The sequence below is a fragment of the Alosa pseudoharengus genome, unplaced genomic scaffold, assembly GCF_046254945.1.
Source record: "Alosa pseudoharengus isolate Yale_2024_CS ecotype anadromous, Long Island Sound unplaced genomic scaffold, YU_APseudo_1.1 YU_APseudo_1.1_scf_21, whole genome shotgun sequence".
Taxonomy (NCBI): Eukaryota; Metazoa; Chordata; class Actinopteri; order Clupeiformes; family Clupeidae; genus Alosa; species Alosa pseudoharengus.
Genome location: NW_027468674.1, coordinates 7,178,839 through 7,196,799, shown reverse-complemented (window position 1 = coordinate 7,196,799; position 17,961 = coordinate 7,178,839). Strand labels below are relative to the sequence as shown.

Sequence of the window (17,961 nt, the reverse complement as noted above, 5' to 3'; positions counted from 1 at the left end):
TCAGAGGTGCCTAATGTTGAGTTACTCCAATCTAGATTTTTTGACGTTAATCACTCCTGTGATATATTGCAATTGTCTATCCAAAGTAAGATGCCGGTTTCAAAGTTAACTGATCAAATCAACCAAAACTCCGATATTGATTGCACCTCCAAATGGTCTGTGACGTAAGCTTGTGTGAAGGAAAGAATAAAATGGCTCTTAAGCATTCAGTTCTTATTCCGTCAAATTTGTGGTCTAGCAGTACAAGGGTAAATAACCTGGACAATTAGGTTTGCACATTTAGTGGTTTTTGGAAATATGAAGCAAAACTGCATTTAGTTTATTCAGATGTTTTTTCTCCAGAAATCCAATGCAACCACTGCATGTCACATCAGGTGTTTTAGTCTTTTAGACAAATTGTATACTATTAATACCACAATTTAAGGTAACACTCTGAACAACTAAATGTTTAAAAAGTATGAGAATATATATATTTTTTTTTATGTAAGTGTTGTTAGACACTTTCAACATTATAACATTCAACAGCCAATGATAACCAACAACAGCTAACCACAAGTTGATATGACATGCCCCAAGATGACTTTGAAACAAACAAAATACATAGCTTAAGCTTTCTTAGGTCCGTCCGTATCTGTGCATCAGTGGAAAGGATTATAAATAGTGAAAATAAAGATAAATAGTAAAATTGCCCTTATTTTTGCTGGCTTCCCTGATGTCATTGTCCTACCCTTTTCTCATGTTAAATAAACCTAATAACAACATTGTCTACAAGAATATCTTTTCAAAAAGTCTGTATCAATGTTTGCATGTAGAACAGGGATTGTAACGTCACATTTTCTCTTTCGTTTTCCGCCTAAAATTAAAATCCTGATGTTAAATTAGTTAACATCAAGCAAGACGCCTCAGAAGCTGAGGTGGCGGTAGCTGTGGATCCTCTGGTGCGTCTTGAGGTGGGTTGACTGTCTGAACCTTTTGCCACACTGTTGGCAACCATACGGGCGCTCGCCGGTGTGCACACGTTTATGCTTGTGCAAGTCCCCCGCGTGGCTGAAGCGCCGGCCGCAGTGGCCACACGCATACGGCTTCTCACCCGTGTGGCAGCGCTGGTGGATGCGAAGGCCACTCAGCCGACTGAAGGTCTTGCCGCAGAGCAGGCAGCGGTGGCTCTCCTCTCGGCCAGAGAAACGCCGATGCTGCTGGTGGAGGTGCTGCTGCTGCTGCTGTTGCTGCTGCTGTTGTTGTTGCTGCTGCTGCTGGGCCTGATTGAGGGGGAACGACTCCACAAAGGCATTGAATGTGTCAGAATGAATGTAGTGTGGCACTTCTGAAGTGCTGTGCTGCAGGAGATCTAACTCCTGTACATCATTCTGTGCTGTGTTGAGGGCATAATCTGGGCTGGGTTCCTCGTGGTCGTAAAGCTGGTGTGAAGGCACGGGTTGCTGGGAGAGGGAATATTCCAGAAGGTCGGGCTCCGCTTTGATGATATTGACGTCGGCTGGCATCCCTTGCTGAGTGGGTGAGGTGGAGTTAGCCAGTGATGAGCGTCCATTGGAGAACACTACACTTTCTGCATGTGATGAGATGTCCTTTGAGTTCTCAGATTGTGAATGAGCAGAGCTGTCACTTTCTGTGTCCACCACAGTGACACATGAAGGAGCCACTTCACTGCAGTTTGTAAACACCTGCTCAACGCTTAAGGTGGATTCTACCTTTAACTCCAGATGATGTTTCACCTCATCTGCAGAAGTCGCTCTGGACTCCACCGTCAGCTCTGGCTTGCCTGATGCCTTGGAGGACTGTAGTTGTTTACATGAGCATTTGGACTGCTCTGATTGGCTAGCCTGCAATGGAGGATTTGCTCTGGACACCCGTGACACTAGAGAAAACAAATACATGGGTCATTCGGTGTGAAATCATTACACTTTTGGACCGCATTGGCACAGATTTGAACGAAACTTGGAATGCTGATTCGGACATATAAGACAGCCATGAAACTGAAATTGGATGTGTTGGGGGGGGGGGGCTATGACTGACTTAATGCATCTCCCTCAATTCTAGTCACAGATAGAAGATGGCTTTCATGTCGTTTTAAAGCTCTTTTCCAGCACTACGTTTTATGTAAATGCTACGAAAATGAATCGGAATTATTTTATGCGTGATTATAATATTCAAACTTGAATAATAAAAAACAAAAGTTAGCTTGTACTATCCTCATCATGTCCACAGAGTTTGGTCTTGGGTTTTCATTTTATTCCCAAGATATCATTGGTTATGGTATACTTTGTTTACTTATACCATGTGCTGTTGTGTTTACATAGCCATGTGCTTCTGCTCCTTGCGTCTCTGTCTCCACCCCTCACTACACATTGTGAGGCTGTGAGCAGCTGCATACTGAATTATATCTATCTAATAAATGTCACAGGGTAATGTAGAATTATGTACAATGACAATAATAGCAACAAAACTCACATTCTCGATCAAACCATTGTTGTAGTCCCTCGAGTTTCTTCCGAAGTCTCTCGTTCTCCCTCTGAGTTCGAGCGGTTTTTTCTTGGTACTCCGACACCGTATCCTTTACTACCTCCAGCACCTCGTGGACTGCTGCGGTCAGCAGTTTAGAAACCCGTTCATTCAGTCTTTCAATCTTGGTCATCTTCATGAAAGGAGGAGTAGGAAACGATACACGACAGGTCATTCAACTTTCCTATGTGTTGTCTGTAAACTTAGTGTCACTTTTGTTCACGATTTTCAGAAGATATGATCGGAATTGCACTTTTGACACAAATTAGGCTACATTAAGTTACTGATTGTGATCAGTCAAGACGTCAAAGCGAAATTGACTAGCTGCATCGCCATCTGATGTCAAACAGGTCCCAATGCGGTACCATAGGCTACAATTACGGAAAGAGTTGAATGATTTAAGAGATAATCTTGAAAAAAAAAACGATTTAAACTTATATGCCAAAATGTGAATATCAGTCATGAAGAAACGAGAGAAAATCAATCAATCACGAAATGTTTCTGAGCCTTGCACTTGCTTCTCTTGAATTAGTAGTTATTACTTCCGGGTCTTGCACGCTGCGGTAAGTCAACATCAAAATAGAGGTCTAACAACGAGACGCATTAACGAAGCACAATGTTGTATTTTCAGAGAATTTATAAACGGGCTCTGGTACTATCTTAAACTTTGCCATTTAGTGTAGGCAATATGTGTGAGAAAAAAAATCACCCACCCCAAAAAATTGCCACAAATATTTTTTTTGTTGTAGGCTTATGAAACCTTCCCATATCACATAGCCTGCCAAAAGTCCATGAAACTCCAAGTGGTGGAACACTGTCAAAATTGGAATTATTTGTGCATAGGTCAATGGCCAAAAACTGCACCTTTGGCAGTTTTACTGAACTTTCATAGCTGGGGAAAAACAGAGGAAATTTGAAAAATAGGTCCAATTCTTTGATAAAGGCATGAAAACTGGGAGAACTTGTACAGTTAAGAGCCCTGAACATTTTCAGATATAAAACCATAATAATAATTAAAAAGAACATTATGGTCAACTGGATAAAGCCTTTATTTTGCATCATATCTCCTGGTAGCCTATCTCAGAACAAGTGATGTCTACTCCCTGGGGTGATGATATTGAAAATACATATTTCAAATGCCAAATAGTATTTTCTAATTTGTATTTGATTGTGTTGAAGAAAATGGCTTTGTATTTTAGGCCTATTTTTTGGTGATGTGATGACATCATAAAAGTGCAAAACAATGAATGCAGCCTCTGACCGGTGCTGATTTAGTCATTTCCCCAAAGTTATGATCAGAATATTGAGATTCAGGAAGATGATTCAGTGTAATATGAGTAACATGTAGGCCTAGGTTGCTCACAAACACAATATTATTACACATCACACGTAGTGTAACCTGTTATTTGACTGAGGGGCCCCTTTCAGATATGAGGGGTGAATAACACAACCCATGGTATATGATTGAGGGACCCTTTTATGACTTATCACACATAGCGTCACCTATGTTATTTGACTGAGGGAACCCATTCATCAGGGATGAATAACATAGGCCATATTTGACAAAGGGGCCCCATTCAGATATCAGGGGTGAATAACATAACTCGTGTTATTTGACTGATATCAGGGGTAGAGAACATAGTAGCAACTTAACGTAGAAGCTTCAGGGCCCCCTGAGTCCTCGGGACCCTGGGCCCGATAGGCCCATTCAGTAATGCATAAACATGACCCCTCATGTGATGATCCAATTTGTTCTTGATGAAGTCTGTTTCTTGTAAAGGTTACCAGCCAGTCACTTCAGAATGGTGGAAGAGGAAGAATATTTCACAGATGGACTTTCCATTGGCTAACATCTCATGTTCTTCAGCGAACCGAGGATATGCATAACTTTATGTTTGTACAGCTTTAACATTGTGGAACACTTACATGCAAAAACATACTGGCTCTAGTAAAGACTAAACCATTTCCATTGATTGAAAGGGCCAAAATGTAAAAATAAACACCAATTTGTACTATGGTGTTTAGTTCACCAATTGAAATACAATCCCAAAACAGAATGTGAATAAAAACAGAATGTAATAATCTGCAAAACACTTAAACTCAGACAGACAACATATCAAATGCTGAAAATGACAAATTTTTCTTTTTTTCCGAATTTCCTCAGAATTTGGCCTTTGGTATTATCTACAGACCATGCTGAAGACGATTACTTTTTCGGGTTGTATAACAAGCAACATAAACCAAAAAGTATCATTTGATTTAACCAGCTTGTGTGAAAGAAATAATAAAATGGCTCTAAAGCATTCAGTTCTTATTCCGTCAAATTTGTGGTCTAGCAGTACTTGGGTAAATAACCTGGACAATTAGGTTTGCACAGTTAGTGGTTTTTGGAAATATGAAACACAACTGCATTTAGTTTTTTCAGATGTTTTTTTCTCCAGAAATCCAATGCAACCACTGCATGTCACATCAGGTGTTTTAGTCTTTGACAAATTGTATACTATTAATACCACAATTTAAGGAAACACTCTGAACAACTTAACGTTTAAAAAGTATGAGAAGATATTTTTTTTATTTAAACATTATAACATTCAACAGCCAATGATGACCAACAACGGCCAACCACAAGTTGATATGACATGCCCCAAGATGACTTGGAAACAAACAAAATACATAGCTTAAGTCTTGTGTTTTCAAGCTTTCTTAGGTCCATCCGTATCTGTGCATCAGTGGAAAGGATTATAAATAGGGTTGGGTATCGTTTGGGTTTTATCCGATACCGGTGCTAAATCAATACTTTTAAAACGGTGCTGGTGCCGAAACGGTGCCTGAACCGGTATATTTTTTTTAAAAAAGTTTTAAATTAAAATGGTCTAAAGCATGAATTGCTTTTTTTTATGATAAGACAAATTTGAACATGAAATTGAACTGTTATATTCAATTGACCATCAATATCTCATTGCTCCTACGAATAATAAATTTAAATGTTAAAACAGCTTGCCATGCATGCACACACAATGGTGAGCTCTGCTTTCAAGTTTACCCAGTGTAGGCGGTTTGCCATAATGTATGTTAAAACCGCTTGCCATAAAACTGCCAGGTCATGGACAACGGCATTTGCAAGCAAGCTAATCTAACAGGGAATCTATTTTCCAGTTAATTCAGTGTGTTCCCAAATGCTTCAAGAAATGTCTTGTCTTAACCCATAACACGCAGTAGTTTTGAACATGTTAGGCTACATGTCGGTGTTGAAGTGTTTAGATTCCCAGCGCTAGCGTAGTATTTTAACAGCAACTATGGCTATTCGCTAACACCAGTCAGCTGAGTTTAATTACCTGCTAGCGATGAGGTACGGAGATGGCCTCTTTGACAGCTCAGTGACATCAGGTATGTAACCTACATATTTATGTTTTTGCCAGCTAACTTTTAACATGATCTTCATATTCATTGTGATGCTATATGGGCCTCATGCACATGAAAGATTAATATCATGCCATTATGTTGTTTTAACACACCGTGAAATAAAGTTTTCACCTTACAACTTTGCTGATAACATTTCAAATAAATGTCAGTTAGCGCATTATAAGGATATTGTGTAATGTATAGGCTAGCCTACTGTTGATGTTGTTTCATAGCCTTTTGCTTGTGTGTAGTTAGGACCACTGCTAGATTTTGACAGGAGCTCGCATGTCGCTTTAAAGTAAGCTACTTGGGCTCACGCAAGCTGTCAAACACTGTCCACTCGCTTATGTGGTGCACCCCTCTGGTTTAGCCTATACATCCAGTGTTTATCATAGGCTATGTTAGCTAACTGTATCTGGATGTGTTGCTATCAGAGCAAGACGTTAGAGATGGCGCATGACATGCAGTGATGCCTCCTATAAAAAAAATTAAAAAAAATAACGCTATTTAAGCACCGAAATGAGGCACTGAAATCCACGTTGTTATTCGATGCAGTTACTACCGTTTGTGTCGGCACCGGTGCCATATTAGAACCGTGTTTCAGTGCCCAACCCTAATTATAAATAGTGAAAATAAAGATAAATAGTAAAATTGCCCTTATTTTTGCTGGCTCCTCTGATGTAACTGTTCTACCCATTTCTCATGTTAAATAAACCTAATAAGAACAGCAGTGTTTCCCATACATTGACTTCTTTGTGGCGGCCCACCACAATATCAACACTGACCACCACACAATGATTTTCTATGTTGTACTATTTAAATTGGATGGAATCCTGTCATTGTACATCTATGTGCACCTTTGCACAGCCTCTCCTTGAGTCTGTCCCTCAACAAACCTGCATGCATGTTTAAGAAAGGATTAAGCATTAGGAATGCAAGGATTATTGTTGGCATAGAAGACGACTGGCTAAATTGTGATTAAATCCGGTTAGCATCATAACGATGTCGCACAAATTTGTTCAAAACTGCTGCTGCCCCCCGCCACCTACCACCACAAATATAATTTAATTCTGTGGGAAACACTGAACAGTGTATGTCCACACATAGCCAGGTATTTTTATACAGAGACTTTCTTTTTAACCGTTTTGGGCTTTTTGTCTAAAATAATATATTTTCAAAAACTCTGTATTGATACAATGTTTGCATGTGAACTTGTGGGATTGTGACGTCACATTTTCTCTTTCATTTTCCACCTAAAATTAAAATCCTGATCCAAGGTCTAACAAGAACCAAGGAGCAGGACCGGAGCACACAACGCTTGAAGTGATTTTTATTAGCCTAGCGCAAACCGACTAACGTTTCAACGCCCATGCGTCTTCTTCAGAGTCAAATGGGCATCGAAACGTTAGTCGGTTTGCACTAGGCTAATAAAAATCACTTAAAGCGTTGTGTGCTCCGGTCCTGCTCCTTGGTTCTTGTTAGACCTTGGGTCTCCTCTTTTGACTTCTGCGTCCTGTTCCGTGAGCACCAACCAGGCTGAAGCGCAAGTGGCCCTCTTCTATTAAAATCCTGATGTTAAATAAGTTAATATCAAGCCAGACGCCTCAGAAGCTGTGGTGGCGGTAGCTGTGGATCCTCTGGTGGGTCCTCTGGTGCGTCTTGAGGTGGGTCGACTGGCTGAACATCCTGCCACACTGCAGGCACCTGAACGGCCGCTCGCCGGTGTGCACGCGCTTGTGCTTCTGCAGGTTCCCGCCGTGGCTGAAGCGCCGGCCGCAGTGGCCACACGTGTACGGCTTCTCACCCGTGTGGCAGCGCTGGTGGATGCGCAGGTTGCTCAGCTGGCTGAAGGTCTTGCCGCAGAGCAAGCAGCGGTGGCTCTTCTCTCGGCCAGTGAAACGCCGATGCTGCTGGTGGAGGTGTTGCTGCTGTTGTTGCTGCTGCTGCTGTTGTTGCTGCTGCTGCTGGGCCTGATTGAGGGGGAACGACTCCACAAAGGCATTGAATGTGTCAGAATGAATGTAGTGTGGCACTTCTAAAGTATCAGAGCTGTGCTGCAGGAGATCTAACTCCTGTACATCATTCTGTGCTGCGTTGAGGGCATAATCTGGGGTGGGTTCCTCGTGGTCGTACAGCTGGTGTGAAGGCACGGGTTGCTGGGAGAGGGAATATTCCAGAAGGTCGGGCTCCGCTTTGATGATATTGACGTCAGCTGGCATCCCTTGCTGAGTGGATGAGGTGGAGTTAGCCAGTGATGAGCGTCCATTGGGAAACACTACACTTTCAGCATGTGCTGAGATGTCCTTTGAGTTCTCAGATTGTGAGTGAGCAGAGGTGTCACTTTCTGTATCCACCACGGTGACACATGAAGGAGCCACTTCACTGCAGTTTGTAAACACCTGCTCAACGCTGAAGGTGGATTCTACCTTTAACTCCAGATGATGTTTCACCTCATCTGCAGAAGTCACTCTGGACTCCACCGTCAGCTCTGGCTTGCCTGATGCCTTGGAGGACTGTAGTTGTTTACATGAGCATTTGGACTGCTCTGATTGGCTAGCCTGCAATGGAGGATTTGCTCTGGACACCCGTGACACTAGAGAAAACAAATACATAGAGAACCTTAGAAGACTAAAAATTATATTGTCAGGTTTTGCCACATTGTGGGCAGCTGCATAATTCCAGCTACCAATAAATGATATTCATTATTAGACTATCTAGTGGGCTAAACGCCAGAGGGTAATGTATAACTTTTTGTATTAGGACAGTAATAGCAAAAAACTCACGTTCTCGATCAAACCATTGTTGTAGTTCCTCGAGTTTCTTCCGAAGTCTCTCGTTCTCCCTCTGAGTTCGAGCGGTTTTTTCTTGGTACTCCGACACCGTATCCTTTACTACCTCCATCACCTCGTGGACTGCTGCGGTCAGCAGTTTAGAAACCCGTGCATTCAGTCTTTCAATCTTGGTCATCTTCATGAAGCAGTAGGACACGATACACGACAGGTCATTCAACTTGTCTATTTGTTGTCTGGAAAATGAGTGTCACTGTCACAGAAGAAATTCCCTGAATTGCACTTCTGACACGAATTACATACAGTTACTGATTGTTATGGTTGCGATGGGCTTCATGTCAAAGCGAAATTGACTATACCATCGCCATCTGATGTCAAACAGGTCCTAAACACCGTAGTCTGCAATTACGGAAAAGTTGGTTGAATGATTTAAGAGATAATCTTTAAAATAAACAAACCGAAATAAAAAAAAGTTTCAAGTTATATCCCAAATTGTTCTTTTCAGTCATGAGGAAACGAGTGAAAACCCATCACAAAATATTCCTGAGCAATAGTTATTACTTCCGGGTCCCTCCGTTGTGGTAAGCCAACATCAAAATAAAGGCCTAGCAACGAGACGCAGTAACGATATGAAACAAAAGTGTAGCACAATTACTTTCAATGTAAAGTATTTTCAGAGAATTTTTAAACGGGCTCTGGTACTATCTCAAAGTTTGCATTTAGTCTACACGATCTGAGAAAAAAAATTTGAAAATCCAAATGGTGGAACACTGTCAAAATTGGAATTATTTGTGCATAGGTCAATGGCCAAACACTGTAGCCTACCTTTGGCAGTTTTACTGAGCTTTTATAGAACAGGATATGTGAAATAGGTCAAATTCTTTCATTAAGGCATACAACTTAAGACTGTAGGAGAACTTGTACATTTAAGATCCCTGAACATTTTCAGATATAAAACCATGATAAAAAAAACCTTATGGTCGCAGTGGCAACCATATACCATGTAACTGAAACATACCATATAACTGAATAGCATATTTTGCATCTCCTGAATCAAACATGGTATCTCAAAACAAGTGGTGTCTACTCCTAGGGATGATGATATTGAAAATACATATTGCAAAATAGTATTTTTAATGTGTAGCCTCTTACCAGTGCTGACCACAGTTGTGATCGGAATACTGAGATTCAAGAAGATTATCCAGTGCAAGATGAGTAACATGTAGGTTGCTCACCGACACAAACCCCCCTCCCCCTCCTCCTCACACCACCCTCAAGTTTTACCCTATCTATAAGGCTCTGGGATCTTTTAACCCTGGATTTTCTTGGACTTTTACTATGGTGTTTAGATCACCAATTGAAATATAACATTGTGAAAATAAATTCTGTTGCAATTAGTTTTGGATCAGACCTTACATTGCCTGGACTAATTAGAGGTCTAATGTCCTTTTTTTCAGAAATTTCTCAGATCTTGGCTTTTGGTATTATCTACAGACCATGCTGACGACGATTGACAGATTGTATAACAAGGAACATAAACCGAAAAGTATCATTTGATTGAACCAACAAGGGGATTTATCATAGTTATCCTTCATTACATATCTAATGTATCTAATGGGGCAGCCGTGGCCTACTGGTTAGCACTTCGTACCTGTAACCGGAGGGTTGCCGGTTCGAACCCCGACCAGTAGGCATGCTTGAAGTGCCCTTGGAGCAAGGCACCTAACCCCTCACTGCTCCCCGAGCGCCGCTGTTGATGCTGGCAGCTCACTGCGCCGGGATTAGTGTGTGCTTCACCTCACTGTGTGTACGCTGTGTGCTGTGTGTGTTTCACTAATTCACGGATTGGGATAAATGCAGAGACCAAATTTCCCTCACGGGATCAAAAGAGTATATATGCTTATACTATATATATATATACACACTTAATGTTATAAAATCTCAAGACCAGAGTTGTTTACTGTGTTTGCATTTCACCATACCAACCAATTTATTTTGCACAGCTTCAGTAACAAAATAAATAGAAAATAAATAATGCGTATGGGACATATGGGAATTGTATCAAACTATTGTTCCCTGTATGGACTGCAGCAATAAACACTTGCATACTAATGTACATTAAAAACACAGACCACAATTATGGCAAAAGGCTGTTGATAAGGGTTCATGAGGTGTATGGCTTGCTATGTGTGTTTTTCCTTTACAAAGCCACTGTGAATGAACCGCACGCACGCACGCACACACACACACCACGAGGAGCAATTTGCTGAATTAGACAAAATGTGTTTTGGATTAGGATTACAGACTATATCTGACTCAGTACTGTGAAGGCATTTGTCTTCCTATAAATTAAAGGTTGTATCAGGGATTGCAGGCCCCAAAAAGGCCCAAACATAAATTATCACATTCATCTAATATTTCCTAACGATCCGCTAGCTGCTGCCCCATAAGCAGGCCGTCAAAAAACGTGTCTCTGTAGGCAGCCTAGGCTCCAAGATCTGTACACAAAAACAATTGCTACCAACAAGGGTTAGCTATCCACTCAAAGGCAAAATAAAGTGTTCAACCAATAACCGACAAGATGCGAGTTGTAATTGCACGGGAGGGAGGGGGAAGGACGAGCGAGCTAGCTCTCTGTTTTGTTTGAGCATCAACAGAAGTGACGTATCCCCGCTATCGCTGATACAACCTTTAACTCAAGTTCATAAATCACAAAAAGCTGCCTGTGTTCTGGGCACCCACTAATGCTATTAACTATATTGCACTACACTGCAAAAACCAAGTATAATTAATCTTATTTTAAAAATCTAGTTATTGTTTTGTTAACTTGATTTGGACAAGACAAATTTAGCTTAAAGCTGCAGTTGGCAAGATTTTTTTGATCATATTCACCGAAACAGAAACAGAAAAAAACCCGCACTTCTACCTCAACCTAGAGCCTTTTGCAAAAATCCACAGCTCCCGGTTCTTCTGGTCCAATCAGAGCAGGGCTGTGTAAGATCTGACTGTCAATCACAGTCTGGTGCAGTCTGGTGCGCACTGACAAGCACAAACTCGATGAGAGAGTGCTCAGTGGTAGTGGGGAAGGGCCATGAGGGTTGTAAACATTCAAAATGTTGACTAAGTCCCCTCAATCTGTCAGACTTGCCAACTGCAAGCTTTAACACACCGACAGACAAATTTGCTTAAAACAAGTGTATGCAGTGAATGAGTGGATGTCCCTAACACAGGTTTTGATTTTTGAGTCTGGCCAGGAGGTGACCCAATCTCGCACAATAGTGGCTCGTATGGTTTTCTTTTGTTGTCATTCTTTCATTCTTCAGCTTGCGATGCATCACCTAACACTGAAATGCCTGCGGTGGTGTGTGAGCTCATGCCTCTTCAGCTGAGAAGAGAGTCTGAACATCTTGCCGCACACGCGGCATTCGCACGGCTTTTCCCCGGTGTGCCTGAGCTTGTGTTTCTGCAGCGAGCTGTTGACGCTGAAACTCTGGCCGCAGTCGCCGCACACGTACGGCTTCTCGCCCGTGTGGACGCGCACGTGCGTGCGCAGGTGGTCGGCGCGCCGGAAGCTCTTGCCGCAGTAGCCGCAGTGGTAGGGCTTCTCGCCGGTGTGCACGCGCAGGTGCTTGTTCAGGTCGCCCGAGCCGCCGAACGAGCGTCCGCACAGCGTGCACACGTGCTGCTTGGAGCCCGGATGGCCGCGCTCGTGCACGCGCAGCTCCACCAGGCTGCCGTACGTCTCGCCGCACACCACGCACACGTAGCTCTCGCCAGAGGGGGCGCTGTGAGTCGGCTGGGGAGAACCCTCTATCCAGACATCAGAACTCGGAACCATCTGCTGTGGAACTGCAACCTGGAACCTGCTGTTATTGTTGTTGGAGGCAGAGTGGAAGCTGCTGTGCGACTGGGAGGTGGATGGTTGCGACTGGGTGGAACACAGGTCAGCCATCAAGCCAAAGTCGTCTTCCATCGCCCCCTGGTGGTGATCAGGGGAAGTGGCTAGAGTCACAGGAGCTTTGAGGTTGTTCAAGTGTAAAGAATGGGCATCAGTGGATAAGCTGCTATGCAGTGAGCGCAGGTCGTCAGGGAGGCCAAAGCTGCCACACTGTGCCTCCTTGTGGTTTGTAATGGCTTTAGTCGCTGGCTCTGTCTTGATGGAGCCCTCCTGAGTAGGCAGAGGTGACTGGGTTGAGCTCCGTCCCACACGGCTGTTGCTCTGCCGCAAAGAATATATGTTTGAGATTTGGATGCTGCAGGTGGGGCTGTGCGCAGTCAACCCTGTGCTGTTTGACCTGATGTGCGTCTTGCCGGCCACACACAGCGGTCGGTTGGCGCTGGTGAGAGCAGAGCCGGGTTTACAGATCGCCCCATCCCCAGCAGGCGTCGGGGTCACACTGGGGTCACAGTCCGCTGGCGACTGTGCCGAGTGTTTCCGTTCGAGTTTCACGAGCGCGTGTGGTGCGTGTTCCTGCCCAGCCGTTTCTGTGAGCGCCCGCAGAGGGGAATGATTCTGTTCCGCCGCATGGTATACCTCCCCGCTCCTCTCCCTGGCACTGGCGTAGACTTTGGTTAGCTCCAGCTCCAGCTCGTCCTTGGTGAGGTCCGATGCTGCTGCTGCTGGCTCACAGTCTCGCTGCTGCTGCTGCTCCTCAGGAGAGGTGCAGTCCAGGGCTGGGCTCAGCTGTGCACACTGTCCTTCTGTGGAGGATACGCATGTTATTAAGTGTAAAACACATTAAACTACACCATACTACCAAAATACAACACTTTACAACAGCCTGAGAAATCAGCATGGTAGACTAGTAGTCCTACCGTCCTGTCCATGCTTTGTCCAAAATAGCCAGCATAAGAGGACACTTCATTAAGTAGCCTAAGCTCAGTCGAGGGTACAATAACTTCAGCTCCTGAAGCGAGTTACAACGTAGAGAAGCCAGCTAAAGAGAGTTAACATAATCGCAAAATTCCTTCCCTTAAAAAAAAAATACCCGGCTGAGACTTCACATTAGTCTATTAGGCCAACGCAATGCAGCGCTCACCGTCTCTATCGCGCTGCAGTGAGTTGCGAATTCTCTTCCTGAGTCTCTCGTTCTCCCTCTGCGTTCGAGAGGTTTTCTCCTGGTATTCCGACACAGTCTCCCGCACAAGTTCAAGAACTTCGTTCACCGCTACTGTCAGCAACTTGGACACTCTTTCGTTCAGTCGATCCATTTTAGACGTTCTGTTGGAAAAGAAGGAATCCAAATCAGACCTACATTACGCTAGGCTCTAAAAGTAGTCGAAAGAGATTAGTTTTACTAGGAGTGCAATAACATTTCAATTCACGTTACCTTGAACATATTTGATTCCCCTCCATCTTTGTGACTGACACAATGCGATATCAAAATAAACGTTCCTACTGTGTTCTTTACCAATTGCCTATTGTAACTGTACGTAAATATAACATTAAGACCGCGCTATCTAAAAAAGCGGTCTCAAACGACCCAAAAAGAATGATTAACATCAATAACCTGTAAAAGAGATCTAAAAGCTAAAATATATCCATTATTTTTTTTCGCGTCAGTGGTCAAGCTTTCGAACGTAATTTCCGGAGGCACATACCACTTTCAAAATAAGAGCCTAATGGAACGACATAGCAGAGCCCGTTTACGGAGAGCCGGATCACTCCCTATTAACTCCATTGTACCTGCAATCTGTTGCAGTTCCGCTAGGGGCAATCACGAATAAGTGCAAAAACAATGGGGGTCTATGGAGCTAGACGGCTAAATTTGTCTCTTTTACCTGGTTGTCGTTCAAAAATCGAAGATTTGATTGTGGTTTCTGCAAGCTCACTATGGATTATAGGTCAAAAGTTGAACGAACGAGTACTTACGTCCTTTCGATTTCTTACAGGTTGGGTCGTTGTTGCCCACAACACACTAGCTTTCTGCTAATGAATGACGTCATTGACACATTTGAAAGGCTTTTTAGAACAAACAAGTGACTCAAAAAATATAATACTCAGCGGTGTGTATTTTCTCTGTCCCCTCTTTCGCATGCAACATTCAAATTTCTGGGCAAAAAATGATATCCCGAGAAAAGTGGATTTGAGGGGTACAGCTCCATAGACCTCCATTAATTCTGCACTTATTCGTGAGCGCCCTTATGTCGAACCAGAAAAGGAACTGCAACCAGTTCAGAAACCGGAAGTTTCCCAAGAGTGGCGGGTCTCCACTTATTAGACATTCTCTGGACATAGCCATAGTACCAGAGCCCGTCTGATAGTAGTATTAAACAGGCAAAACCTAGAACAATCTGATGCTATACGAAACTTTTCTTATTTGATGCTACTGAAGGCTATTGTGTTGCGTAGAATCCATTTCAGCGTGGGACATTTTTGTATCGTGCATAGTATGACATGAGATTATGAGATAAATTCAATAGGCCTAATAATATGGCAAATTATGAAAATCTTTTAGTTTATTGTCAATTAATGATTTCTTAGCATATCACAGCAAAGGGAATATTGTCCTCACAATTCGCAAGTTTGCCATTCTGTTAGTAGTGTGCATGTGTGTGTGTGTGTGTGTGTGCACGTATGATTTCCAGACTCCAGCCACTGGGTCCTGATGGAGCCTGAAGTCTACCCAGAGGAGAGGGTCTCCACCTTCACCTGAGTTCCCCTGCGGGGAGCTATGAGTGCTCAGAGTCTGGTCTGCGCTGGTGTGCTGCTCCAGTCATCCTGCTTCACAGGCTGGCATGTCCTCGCTGCAGAGCTGGCCCACATGCAGTACCGGCCTTCGATGGACATCAAGCTCATCTCAGGAGAGCTGGAGAAGAATGTGGCTATACTAGCCAACATGCACAACCACTCCCTCCACCCCCCAGTCTGGACTGTGGTCTAACTTCATACTTGACCAATGGCTGATACCCTATCACTTAAAACCTATCCTTGCACCGCTGCTGTATTTCTTATATTACTATGTTTACATTTTTCTCATATTGTCCATATAATTATACCATAACTGTTATATTATTACTGTGCTTACATTTTTCTCTTATATTGTCCATATTGAATGCTGGTCTCTTATATTGTCCATATTTAATGCTGGTCTCTAGACTTTATCCCTGCACTGTTGAACTTATTTGCACTATACCACCATGACACACACCTCACAGAGCACCTTACCGCTGCATACTGAAACACAGGGTCAGTCCCTGCCCTGTCACTGCAAGCGCCTCATGCTTATACATACATTCATGTCCTTGATTTAGTATCTTTTACTGTCCTTATTAGTCATGTGGATTTGTTATTCTATCATGACCTTAGCGGTTTGAAAACACACACACACACACACACACACACACACACACACACTCACAACATCCAAACATCCAAACCTCTGTGGAGCAACAGACAGTCTATCAAGCAGTCTATCAAGCAGAAGTCCAGATAACTGAATGTTTGAAGAAACCTCAGCAGGACAATACTTGCACATACCGGGTGTAAACTCTGGAATACCCAGCTGATTAGTGCTAAAGTTCAAGTGACAACCAGCTAATTAGCCCCGGAAAATGACAAAGATGTCATTTGGCTCCATCTAGTGGTCATTATAACATTTGTCTTTAAAAGAGGTACATAAAGGCAAAACCATATGGGCAAAACAGGTTAATTACTTTACAGCAGATTTCATGCACAAAGGCAATTCAGTGTTTATATAAATAAGAGCATTTATGATAAATACAAAGAAGAGATCGATCAGGTAGATAAAAAAGAAATATAACAGAATGACTAATGTAAAACATTGTAGTGATAATATGTATGATAATATATGATGTAGTGTAATAATTTAAAACGTAGAAAATAAAATGAAAGTTTAAATTTCAATCAGACGCTTGCAAATAAAAATGTGTTTGATGTGAAGTTGTTGTGTAAGAGCCTGTGTGTAATGTTTTGTCAAAATTAAAAACCGATTTCAGAACATAAAGAGAGTGTAAACAAGCAAGCTACAAATAAACACCACCACTTAGAAACATGGCCTGTGTTGTAGGCCAAATGTTATAATTCCTTATAAAATGTCAAATGTCACAAAATGTCATGTAACGTTTGCAATTTAAATATAGCCTATCATTGGTGGTTGTAAAACAGTGTTTTAACCCGAAAGACGTGAAGGTTCGTGGTTATAGTAGGGACACTAGAACAGGTAGCCATGACAAAAGCTTAGGCTACAAAGAAATGTAGTCATCTTGACTAATCCTAATGGATAGAATTTTATGAAATCATGTCGAACTCTGTCTCGTCATAATAGCAGGTAAAATCGCGCAGGACACATAACAATGTCACCAGAATATAAAAAACACGAACATTCTGAAAGATGATCATTGCTTTTGTATCGGACAACTAAGGTAAGAATGAGATTAAGTTTGTGTCGTATTTCGTATTTAACAAAGTCATCACTGCTGTTCTAGGCCATCGAATATTTTGCCTACTCTGAATGTATCTGTCCATGTGTGTGTTTCTCTGCCATTGCAGCCATGTCACGGCGAAGTATAAGATTACTGACGAGCGGTTATTACCGTGATGACGGTGAAATGAACGAGCGCAGCAGCTCTCACCATATGTCTTACCGAGAGAGCCCTGTCAGGTGTGTGTGTGTGATCACAGTGTAGGCCTTGTGTGTGTGTGTGTGTGTGTGTGTGTGTGTGTGTGTGTGTCTGTATGATTTACCACATCCTTCTCCCCAACTCTCTCACACACACAGGGTGTTCAAGAAAAGGACCGGCTCTCGGTCACAGGCGACCACACCATCCCTCTCGCGTACTGCCTCTCAGGCTGCGGCACCCTGTCTCTCCTTCAGCTCTCTGACCTCTGGTAAGTCTTTGAGAAGTGACCCCCCCCCAAAAAAAAAATAAAATAAATAAATAAATAAATAAAATAAAAATAAATGTTAGCCTACTTAAATATCTATCAATATGCGGGAGACTCGGCATGTCTGCACACACACACACACACACACATATGCATGACAGCAACATGTTTCAAAAGAAGTTGGGACAAGAAATGCTGCTTCACCTCTTCATTTAAAGAGATGGTTCGGAGTAATTTCACCCTAGGGTCCTTTGGAAAAACACTTCGGAAAAAAATATTAAAAACTTGATATACTAAAAAACCTTGATCGCTTCCTGCCAGGACTTTTACGGGCTTTTCCCAAATCACGAAGGAAACGTCGACGCAGCGGTATAGTAGCAGATGCAGAGGCAAGTGTTATTT

General features: G+C 42.6%; 2 protein-coding genes across 2 annotated transcripts in view; both read right to left on the bottom strand.

The window, feature by feature from the left end:
• The window catches only part of LOC143138699 (uncharacterized), a 33,960-nt gene extending 19,700 nt beyond the window's left edge, over window positions 1-14,260 (bottom strand). Inside the window, exons 1-5 of the mRNA XM_076299118.1 lie at window positions 14,042-14,260; window positions 13,751-13,932; window positions 12,050-13,412; window positions 2,470-2,690; window positions 911-1,876 (exon numbers count right to left, since the gene is read on the bottom strand). Of these exons, the coding sequence (XP_076155233.1) occupies window positions 911-1,876; window positions 2,470-2,690; window positions 12,050-13,412; window positions 13,751-13,932; window positions 14,042-14,067 (2,758 nt within the window). The 5' untranslated portion in view covers window positions 14,068-14,260. The remainder of the gene's footprint in view (window positions 1-910; window positions 1,877-2,469; window positions 2,691-12,049; window positions 13,413-13,750; window positions 13,933-14,041) is intronic.
• LOC143137532 (uncharacterized) lies at window positions 7,386-10,600 on the bottom strand. The gene is made up of 2 exons (XM_076297766.1): window positions 8,706-10,600; window positions 7,386-8,515 (listed from the first exon to the last, which is right to left on the bottom strand). Exons 1-2 carry the CDS (start codon window positions 8,893-8,895, stop codon window positions 7,527-7,529), a joined length of 1,179 nt encoding a protein of 392 aa, XP_076153881.1. The 5' UTR covers window positions 8,896-10,600; the 3' UTR covers window positions 7,386-7,526.
• Window positions 14,261-17,961: the final 3,701 nt, after the last annotated feature.